General features: G+C 43.7%; 1 protein-coding gene across 1 annotated transcript in view; it reads left to right on the top strand.

The window, feature by feature from the left end:
• SLC22A16 (solute carrier family 22 member 16) overlaps positions 1-11443 on the top strand; it is a 38676-nt gene that overhangs the window by 13167 nt on the left and 14066 nt on the right. The window contains exon 4 of the mRNA XM_023512453.1: positions 5863-5980. Within this exon, the coding sequence (XP_023368221.1) occupies positions 5863-5980 (118 nt within the window). The remainder of the gene's footprint in view (positions 1-5862; positions 5981-11443) is intronic.

The following is an 11443-nucleotide window of genomic DNA, read 5'->3' as shown; positions in this document are numbered from 1 at the left end:
CTACAAGTCACATTGTTAAGGCAAATGGATATATTATTAGACAAATAGATTGGCATTTGGAACTCTGATTCCTTAGAGGATCCAGAATTAGTCTTGTGCATTTATAAACATAAGTATGGAACAGGGCAGCACCTGTGGCTCAAGGAGTAGGGCACCAGCCCCATATACTGGAGGTGGCGGGTTCAAACCTGGCCCTGGTCAAAAACTGCAAAAAAGCAGACAAACAACAACAACAACAAAAACATAAGTATGGAACAAATAAGGCATTGTACATTAGTGGGAAAGAGGATCAATACATGGTATTGGGACAGATGTCTAGCCATCTAGAAGAAAATACAACTGGATTCCCTTCCTCACACTTAGAGTGCAAAAACTAAAGTTATTTGTGTGAAAGGCAAAACTATACAACTTTAGGAAGACAATATAGGAGAGTATTTTCAGAATTTAATGTAAGGGAAGGGAAGACATTTCTTTCTTTCTTTCTCTTTTTTTTTTTTTTTTTTGAGACAGAGTCTCTCCTTGTTGTCCCGGGTAGAGTGCTGTGGCATCACAGCTCACAGCAACCTCAGACTCCTGGGCTCAAACAGTTCTCTTGCCTCAACCTTCTGAGTAGCTGGGATTACAGGTGCCAACCACAATGCCTGGCTATTTTTAGAGGCGGGGTTTTGCTTTAGCTCAGGCTGGTCTTGAACTCGTGAGCTCAGGTGATCTACCCACTTTGGCCTCCCAGAGTGCTGGGATTACAGGCATGAGCCACTGTGCCTGGCCAGGAAGACATTTCCTAAAAAACACAAAAGCACTAACCACGAAGGAAAAAATGGATAAATTTAGTTAAATTCATTAGTTTTATTTCCATCAAAAGGTGCCATTAAAAGAGGAAAGGTGAGAGAGAGAGAGAATATTTGTGACAAGTATAATTAAAGGATTAGTGTCCAAAATAGTCAAAGTATTCTTTTATCAGTAGGAAAAAGACAAGCCATTAGAAAAAAGAGGAAAAAAGACTTGAAGTCACTTCACAGAAGAGAAAATACAAATGGATAATGCAGAATGTCAATGATATATAATCACATTATTTATTTTTGCCCAGTTGCCAAAAGTAAAAGGTCTCATAAACTAAGCATTGGTAAGGATAAGGATCTGTCATCCTGCTGGTGCCAATGCAAATTGAGAATGCGAATTGGGAAGACAGTGAAGAGCAATTTGGTATTATATAGAGAAGCTGGAGATATGCACAGCCCACGTGCTGTAGGGTACATACCCCGGACATGCGCTCACGTTGGTCCACGTGGGTACATGCATGAAAATGTTCCTACTGCATGGGGCCTATAGTCCTCCCAGCACTGTGAATAACCTCAGTGTTCCTTAACGAGTTGAGGGCACGTGTATTGCAGGATATTCTTGCAGTAGGGTATGTGGCCATGAAAATGAATGAACCACAGCTACATGAAACAACAGAGTTGAATCTTCTAAACATACTGTTGGGTGAAAGTAATAAGTCATAAAATAGTACACGATATTATTCAGTGATAGAAAAACTAGCCTATACTGTTTGTAAGCAATAACCTATATCGTTTAGGATTCCTTATACAAACGGTAAAATGGAACAGAAAGCAAGGGCAGGAACAAGGTAAAAAGGAAGAAAAAGCGGTTTGGTTATCACCCAAGTTAGGATAACGGTTCTTCCTAGAAGGAGGCATAGGAAGGTGTTGGGAGGCTGGAAATCTCTTTCTTGCTTTGGGTTGTGTTTTCTTCCCTCCCTCCCTCCCTGCCTGCCTTCTTTCTTTCCCACCTTTTTTGGACTGAGTTGTCTAGGCTGGAGTGCAGTGGTGTCAGTCTCGCTCACAGCAACCTCAAACTCCTGGATTCCTCCTGCCTCTACCTCCTGAGTAGCTGGGTCTACAGGCACCTGCCACCGTGCCCAGCTAATTTTTCTATTTTTGGTAGCGAAGGGGGTCTCACTCTTTCTCAGGCTGGTCTTGAATCCTCAAGAAATCCCTCTGCTCAGTCTCTCAGAGTGCTAGGATTTACAGGCGTGAGCTACTGCACCCAACCAAGGGTGCTGATTTCTATGTGTTTAATTCTTTATTATTGTACAAGCTAGATATAGTTTATGCATTCTTACGTATATGTGATAGACAAGGGCTGTCTGGAAAGTATCTAGCCATTGTTAATACTATTTTTCACATTACATGGCTGGATACTTTCGGATATACCTCCTATTATTATTTTTTTAAAAAAATAAATCAGATCTGAGCCTATCCTTAATAAGCCAACAATGGAGAAGATAGACTCCAACTTCAACAAGGCAGGCGCAGTGGCTTACACCCATAATCCCAGTTCTTTGGGAGGCCAAGATGGGATGATCACTTGAGGCCAAGAGTTCAAAACCAGCCTGGGAATACAGCTGGACCTCACTTTTACAAAAAATAAAAAAAATTAGGCAAGATAGCACACAGCTGTAGTACTAGCTCCTCAGAGGGTGGAGGTGGGAGGATTCCTTATGCACAGGAGGTCAAGGTTACAGTAAACTGTGATCCTGTTCCACTGCTCTTCAGCCTGGCACAGAAAGAGACTTTGTCTCAAAAAATGATAAATACCTTTAAAATAATAACTTACATTTATTCTAAATGTCTCGTGTGTATTATCTCATTTAATTATTTAAGGATGTTTGTGAGGTGGGCACTACTGGCTTCCTCCCTCCCCATCATTTTTTTTTTTTTTTTTAACCAGGGAGGAAAAGGAAGCCTGGTAAGTTCACTGGGAAAGTGAGGAGAGGAACTGGGCTTTGAGCCCAGGCCAGTGTGGCTGATTGCTACGTTATATTGTCTCTTAATTTCTGCCATGACACCCAGGGGATGATCAGAAAAGACTTCACACTGGACAGGATTTGAAGACCTTAACGAAGTTGCCACTTGGAGAGCGATTTCCAAGGGGAAGGAATAGCTTTGGGTCATGAGAGCGCCCTGCACTGTCAGGACCGTGGGGGAAGGTCAGCGTGGCAGGTGTGCAGGATAGATAAAGGAAACAGACAAAAGGCAAAAAGCTACCATTGGGACTGTTTTATTTCTAGGAAGTGGGAGGTGTGAGGTTAGACGCCCAGTGGGAGGCTGTTGGGATGAATGGTGTAAGAAACAGCGAAGGCTTGAATGAAAGCAGGAAGGAAGCGCTGAAGGCAGAGTGGGAAAGCATTTCTAAACTGACATGATTTGGTGACCAGTATGCCAGAGGGAGGGGGCCAGGGAGGAACACTGAGGTTCCCGTGATGTTGCTAACTGGTCAGGAAACACTAGGGAGAGGGCAGCTTCAGAAGAGAGGGAAACACGTTTGGATATTTCTAGCGAGCTTGTACTATCCCTGGATTAAGGAGGGAAGAGGGGGAAATGTATTCAAAATTAATACCCATTACACGGGCAATAAAACAGGGCAGCTCTGAAGGACATTGGTGGGAAAAGCAACTGGGGCCAGAAGGTGAGAGAGGAGTGAGGACTTCCTTAGGAGTCAGCCAGAGGAGGAGATGTAGTCCCCAGGGCAGGGTATGCAGCATTTAAGAAATGCCAGCAGTGAGGCGGGTGGGCCAGCAGGGAGGTATAAGCAGAACCGGAAGAGAGTGATGTTCTGTAGGCCAGGGGACAGCAGGGTCCTGACGAGTAGGAGTGGTCAGTGGCATGAGAGAGGACAGGCAGAAAAGGCAATTTGCAGGTTCCGGGTGACTGCAACGTGACCTCAGAAAAGTTGGCTCCCCCTAGTGATCGCTGGCCAAGGAAAGGTGAAGGAGTTGAGGAAGTGGATGTCCCTTCCTATGCGTGTGCCAGGGGAGGACACGCAGGGTGGCTAAAGGAGCACTGGGGTCCAGAGAAGGTTCTTGTCTTTGGCTGGAGGAGTAATAAACTGAAAGAAAGAAGTCAGAGGAGAAGGAGAGAGAGAGAGAGAGGAAAGAGCGGTGATGGGTACAGTTTCAGAGGAGGGAGGAAGAGTGTGATCCAAACCGAGACTGCACCGTGGTATTTGGAGAGAAAGGAGTTTGTGTCTCCAGACAAGTGTGAGAAGAGAAGGCTGAGTGCAGATGCAGGTTGTGTGCGTTAGTGGGCAGAGCAGGAAGGCATGGGGCTTCCTCTTTGATGGTCCCTGCATCTCTGCAGAAGATGGCCAGGCATCTGCCACAGTGAGGACATTGGGGGTGGGAGAGAGGGTCAAACAGTGAAAGGTAAAAATAGTGTTAGGTGGCATCTGGGAGAAGGTTGGGATTGGAGAACATCCTTGCAGAGGCCCAGCAATCCCTACCGCTGTGTGTAGGAGTAGAGGAGGCAGAGGTTGTGAAGAAGACCATGGTTTCTTATTTGTTTGCTGATTCTCTGCTGTACCAAGCAAGCCTGCTGGTTGGAATTTCTATATAGCATTCTTTTGCTTTAAAACTACTTGTCAGAGACAAACCACAGGGAGAAAATATTTGCAAATCATATACCTGATGAGGGTTAGTATCCGGAACATATAAAGAACTCTTACAACTCAACGTTAAAAAAATCAAATCGACTAATTCAAAAATGGGCAAAGGATTTGGATAGATATTTCTCTAAAGAATATATGCAAGTGGCCAATAAGCCCTGGAGTAGATGCTCAATGTCGTTAATAAACTAGGGAAATGTAAATCAAAACCACTGTGAGATCCTACTTGACACCCACTAGGATGGCAACAATCAGAAAGGCAGACCGTGACAAGTGTGGACGGGAAGGGGGTGAAACTGGAACCCTCGTACCTTACTGGTGGGAATGTAAAAATGGGGTTTGGCAGTTCTTCAAAAAGATGTGACCTGGGAATTCCACTACTAGGTGTCCATCCAAGAGAATTGAAAACGTAAGTTCATACAAATCTTGTTCACGAGTGTTTGGAGCAGCGTTATTCATGATAGCCAAACAGCAGAAATAACCCAGATGTCTGTGAACTGATGGGCAAATAAACAAAATGTGGTACGTCTGTATAATACACGCTACCCAGACCTAAAACGGAATGAAGTACAAGCTCAGGTTACAACACGGATGGACCTTGAAACCATAATGCTAAGGCGAAAGGCCACATAGTGTTTGATTCTACTTGTGTAAAATGTCCCAGAACAGGCAAATCCGTAGAGACGGAAGGTAGATTAGTGGCAGCTGGGGGCTGGGGGAGCAGGGAATGGGGAGTGATGGCTCCAAACACAGTTTATTTCCAGGGCGATCAATAGATTCATCCTGGAATTAGAGCGTGATGGTTGCACAAACTTGTGAATATACTAAAAACATAGACCTTAAAAGGTTGAATACGATGGCATTTGAATTAAGCCGCAATTTTAAAAGCATGTCAGAAATATTATTTGCTTTGTAGACAAAGAAACGCCTCCCTCAGTTATGAAAATGTAGGGTAGATAAGCACCTTATTCCAGGAGCAGAAGATGGCAAGAGCTTGGTTTTTAGAGGGGCTTGCCAAGAGCTGTCACCACCTTTCTGGACAGAGCCAGCTTGGCAGGGTCTGGTCCTGGTCCCCTGATCAGGGTCTGATCCAATAGAGACCCAAAGCCCTGGGAAGGAAAGGGCAAATTCCCTTTCCTCTTCTCCTCAGTTCCAGGGTAGGGGCCCAGTGGGGCTGACTCGGAGTGACTGTTCCTGTATACTAGCAGCTTGGGTGGAGGCCCTGCCACTGAAGGGCTGGTCTCTTGAGTGAATCATGCAACTCGACGATCTACTCAATGTAAATAAATGAATAACAACAATCAAATATATAAGCTATTAAACATATAGGTTAACACTTCTCGTTCACGAATTGGAGTGGATGTTTAAAGTGTTACAACTGCCCCTTGCTTCTTCCACTGTGTGATTCTTATTTTTCAGGCTCGGACGACGAGTGGTCCTGTGGTCCACAAGCACCTCCATATTGTTGTTTGGAATAGCAGTGGCATTTACACCTGATTATTACAGCTTCATAGTTGTGCGCTTTTTTCTTGCCATGGTGAGTTGGTGCTGCTGTTGTTTTTTTACCTCTTCAATTCTGCTGCAAGTATTTCCATGTTAAACGTTCTCTCCCTTAGTTTTGCTCATTTAGGATCCAGTGGGAGAGATCAGGAACTAATCCCTGTTCACTGCAGAAGTGGGATATTAATGCCTTCTGTTTAGAATGGGACTCATTAAAATGAAAAATCATTGCTTACTAGGCAGGCACTATTTGTTTGACTGTATGCCTGGCACGTGGCCTGCAGCTCACAATTACTAAGGCATTTTATTTCTGAGCAATTATATTCATCTAGTCAGGACCTGTGCACATGAACCAAACAGACAGTTAAGATGCGTTGTTAAAGTTCTTTGTATAATACGCAGTGAGAAGGAAAGCAGGAAGGCGTCAGGCCTCTGCACTGTGAGAAGCAGAGGAGCGCCGTGGTAGGGCCTGAGTTTAATACCAGCTTGGCCGTATAGTGGTTTGGTAGCTGTATGACCTGGAGCAGACATGTTATCCTCTTTGGTCTGTGATTTCTTATCTGTCTACTGTAGAAAATAATCTCTGTTTTGCTAGGTTGTTTTCAGGCCTCAGTGAGATTAAATGTAAAAGTCTGCGGGGCAGCACCTGGCCCAGAGCAGGCGGGCTTCCCAGTGGTAACTGGTGCTGGAAGTGGACGAGCAAGGAAGATGTTTTCCTACCCAGCGAGGCTTCCAGACAGGTTCCCAAACTGCTCATGTCAAACCACTGCAGCAAGGATGGGAGTTTTCATCAGAGATCACTGATCAAGGATAACGGAAGGAAGCTTTTATCTTGGGGGCTGAGCTTGTGATCTTGCTCACCACAGAGTAGCAGGATGCATGATCTGAGCATCGGAGTGAAGCCAAGGACTTCAATCTCAGAAGAGGTCGCTGCTCCCCTCAGAGAACAAGGTGGTGTGTGCAGCTTTGGAGTCTTTAGTAAGGGATAGAAAAGTTTTCTAGGCTCGGCACCTGGACTTCAGTGGTTAGAGCACTGGCCACATGCACGGGGGCTGGTGGATTTGAACCTGGCCAGGGCCTGCTAAACAACAATGACAAAAATAACAAAAAAATAGCCAGGTGTTGTGGCAAGTGCCTGTCGTCCCAGCTCCTGGGAGGCTGAGGCAAGAGAATCGCTTAAGCCTAAGAGTTTGAGGTTGCTGTGAGCTGTGATGCTACAGCACTCTACTGAGGGCAAGATAGTGAGACTCTGTCTCCAAAAAAAGAAAGAAAGAAAGAAAGAAAAGAAAAAAGAAAGGTTTTCTAAGAAGGCACATGGATGACCCAGGGTAAGGAGGATGTATAAAAATAAATTTAGGAGAATCAAAAGTGTTGCCCTTAAAAAAAAAAAGTAAATACACCTATTTAGGAATGTAAAGAGTTTTAAATACAAAAGATAGCAACTAGTAGTTCTGTTTCCACTAAGAACATAGCTCATAACTCCAGAGTGAGACTTGGTGAGAGAGACCTTCTGGTGGGGCTGACTGACAGTCCCACAGAGACACAGGTGCCACGGAAGGCTGAAGGACTTCTTTGGGAAGACTGACAAAGATATTTCTGAAAATGTGTGTTTCAGTCTTGCAAAATACTGCACGTGGTTTCTGGAACTAAGAAAATGAGGCCACACCCATGGGATATGTCTGTGAAATGTGCCCTTAATTTTCTGTGATTATTTCCTTTGATTTTCATGGGAAATGGAGTTTTGGTGGAATTCTGAGTATGGGAGATGCAGTCAGATTCATTTACTCAACACATTCCTTGGTCTGCCTACGGCAAGGAATGCTAAGTAAACCAGACCCAGCTGTTCCCATAACCCTACGGCCTAGTGGGACAGCAAGACGGTTAATCACCAGCCATCCTTAGAACCAACTACCGTGTTTCCCTGAAAATAAGACCTACCCAAAAAATAAGCCCTAACAAATGCATTTCTATGCGTTTGTTAAATATAAGCCCTACCCCAATAATAAGACCTAGTGATGCACTGCATAGCCATGCCATGCATTTCGGCTCGGAGAGAAGACAGCCCCTGAAAATAAGCCCTAATGTGTTTTCTTGAGAAAAAATAAATATAAGACAGTGTCTTATTTTTGGGGAAACATGGGGTATAACATCAACAACGAGGGCATAGCAGTTGGGGGGAGGGTGTGCTCCACTGGGGCCTGTAGGGTAAGAGGCTTTTAGTTCTGAGGGGTGGGTGAGGGAAGAAGATTCTAGTAAAGGTAGCAGCAAGTGAGAGGGTCCTGAGATGAGAGAGAATGGAAACAGGAGTAGGTGAGATGCATTGATGTGGCTGAGGTGGGGACCATTAGGCAGGACCTTGTAGGACGGTCAAGATTTTGCTCAATCTCCCCAAAGTGATGGAAATGCACGAAGCAGCTCAGGTCAGGGGAAGTGGCCACTCTGCGAGCTCTGTGAGGGTGGGGTCAGAGAAGGTGTGAGGAATGAGCATCGTCAGTGGAGGGGGAGTGCACTCATGAGAGGCAATTAGCACTGAAAATCCCGACAGGGACTGATGTTACCACTTGATTTAACTGGACCATTTGTCGTATTTGAAGATTAGCAAAATCTTTGTTTGTCTGCTGTCACAGCAACAAACACAAAATAACACACTGATGGGAATGCAGCAGCACATCCCCGCTCACCGGCGTGTCCCTGCTCAGGGGCACGTCCCTGCTTCCTGCCAGTGTGATTCTCCTCATTGCCAGCACGTCCTTGAGGGCCAGCCTCTCTGTGAGTCTCTGACGGAGGTGAAAGTGCAAATCCCACACAGAAGTGTGATTATAAAAAGAGCCAATTTACAATTGCCAAGATGTGGAAACAACGTCAACGCCCATCAACCCAGGAATGGATCAACAAACTGTGGCATATGTATGCCATGGAATACTATTCAGCCATTAAAAGATGGAGACTTTACATCTTTTGTATGAACCTGGATGGAGTTGAAGCACATTCTCTTTAGTAAAGCATCACAAGAATGGAAAATCTTGTACCCAGTGTACTCAATAGTAATATGAAGCCAATAGACTATCTAACACACACCCACATAAGAGAAAAACTCAATTCAATTCAAGTTGGGGAAGGAGGGAGTGGAGAGAGGGGAAGGGAGGAATTGGTATGCTCCCACTTAATGGGCACATTGTAAGGGTACATGGCACACCACCAGGGACTCTAACAAATGCAAACATTATAACCTAATTGTACCCTCACATTAATCTGAATTTAAAAAAAAAAGTCTTTAAGAGCAATGGGGGATGACTGCCAGAGTCCTCCCCAAAACCCTTGACCAGTTGGGATCTGGCAGAGATAGAACAGTTTACTTCTGAAGAAATTAACATCTGCAAGGATACTGACAAAAACCCTCAAAGGCATGTGAACCAAATATCAAAGGATCAAGAGAAGCCTTTGGAGGAAATCAATGGTGCTCTAAGACAATTTTGTAAAAATGAACTGATTTTTGTTGTAAAAGACAGATGCAAAATAGTTTTTGGAGGAAAAAATTGTAATCCCTTTAACCTCCTTCTCCCCGCCGCCCCAAACCCGTCATCTGATTCATTCTTTGTTTATTCCAAGAATGATCACATTTTGTATGGTCTAAATTTTGTTAAATTAAAGATAGGTGTATTTTCAAAATGAAGTTTTTCTTTAAATTTTTTATTGTGGTAAAAATATACATAATATGAAACTGACCATCTTAGCCATTTTAAGTGTACAGTTCGGTGACATTAAGTACATTCACTCTGTGCAGTTACCACCACCAAGGACTCATCTTGCAAAGCTGAAACTCTGTTCCTTAAGCAACAACTCGTTCCTCCTCTCTTCAGCCCCTAACAACCACCATCTTATAATATTTTCTACCTCTATGATTTTGACTACTTTAGGGACCTCATTTAAACAGATTCAGATAGTATTTGTCTTTTTGTGACCAGCTCATTTCGATTAGCATGATATTCTCAAGATTCATACATGTTGTGGCATAAGTCAGAATTTCCTTTCATCTTAAGGCTGAGTAACATTCCATCGTATGTATATGCTACACTTTTCTCATCCAGGCATCTGCTGATAGACACAGGCTGCGTCCATGGTTTAGCTGTTGTGACCAATGCTGCTATGAGCAGAGAGGTGCAGACATCTTTTTGAGATCCTGTTTTCAGTTGCTTTGGGGATATGCCCAGAAGTGGGGATTGAGGCTGATATGGTAATTCTATTTCTTATTTTCCTTAGGTTACCATTTTGCTTTCCATTGAGACGATACCATTTTACATTCCTACCAGCAGCACCCAGGGGCCCCAGTTTCTCCACATTCCCACCAAGGCTTATTCTTTTATGTGTTTTTTTTTTTTTAAATAGTAGCTATCCTATTGACTCTGAGGTGATATCTTATTGACGTTTTGATTTGCATTCCCCTAAGGATTAACAGACATTTGTATTTCTTCTTCAGGGAAATGTCTACTCCAGCCTTTTCTCTATTTTTCCATTTTTGAGTTGTATTATTTTTATTTCTTGCTGTTGAGTCTTAGGAGTTCTCTGTATGATGCTTTATCAGATATGTGATTTGCAAATATTTCCTCCAATTCTGTAGATTACGTTTTCACACTGTTGACAGTGTCCTGTGATGCACAATAGTTTTAATTTTCATGAAGTCTAATTTGTCTATTTTTTGTTGCTGTGGGTCAAAGTTTTTATTGAATTTCTTTCCACTAGTTAGCATACATTTTTATTTAAGCTTAGTCATTAGGATTTAACAATAAGGACCTCCTGTGTACAGGTAAATTGACATGTGCTCTTACAAGGAGCTGAGAAATAAATCCATGGTATAACAGAATGTTTAAATAAAAGGCAATGTCTAACTTTATACTGTAAATAATCTCTTCAGTTTTGTCATCTGGGGTACAGAGGATGGGGGAAGATGAAGTGACAAATTTAAAGAAGGAAGATGGATCAGGTTGAATGCCATTTTATTTTATTTATTTAATTAGAGACAGAGTCTCACTTTCTTGCCCCTAGTAGTGTGTTGTGGCATCATAGCTCATAGCAATGATGTAGGCTCAGGAAATCCTCTTGCCTCAGCCTCCCAAGTGGCTGGGCCTATAGGTGCCAGCCACAACACTTGGCTATGTTTTAGAGATGCTCTTGCTCAAGCTGGTCTCAACCTGTGAACTGTAGCAATCCACCCACCTCAGCCTCCCAGAGTGCTGGGATTAAAGGCATGAGCCACTGTGCCTGGCCTTGAATGACATTTATAAATGAGATGTGGGTTTCTGGCTCTGTGCCCATAGCTCAGTGAGTGGGTCGCCGGCCACATACACCAAAGCTGGCAGGTTCCAGCCTAACCCAGGCCTGCTCAACAACAATGACAACTGCAACCAAAAAAAAAAAAAAATAGCCAGGTGTTGTGACGGGTGCCTGTGGTCCCAGCTCCTCGGGAGGCTGAGGCAGGAGAATCGCTTGAGCCCAAGAGTTT

This window comes from Otolemur garnettii, unplaced genomic scaffold, assembly GCF_000181295.1.
Source record: "Otolemur garnettii isolate 467f Iridium unplaced genomic scaffold, OtoGar3 scaffold00002, whole genome shotgun sequence".
Lineage (NCBI taxonomy): Eukaryota > Metazoa > Chordata > Mammalia > Primates > Galagidae > Otolemur > Otolemur garnettii.
Note: the sequence above shows the minus strand (reverse complement) of the source record. Positions and strands in the feature narration are given on the sequence as shown.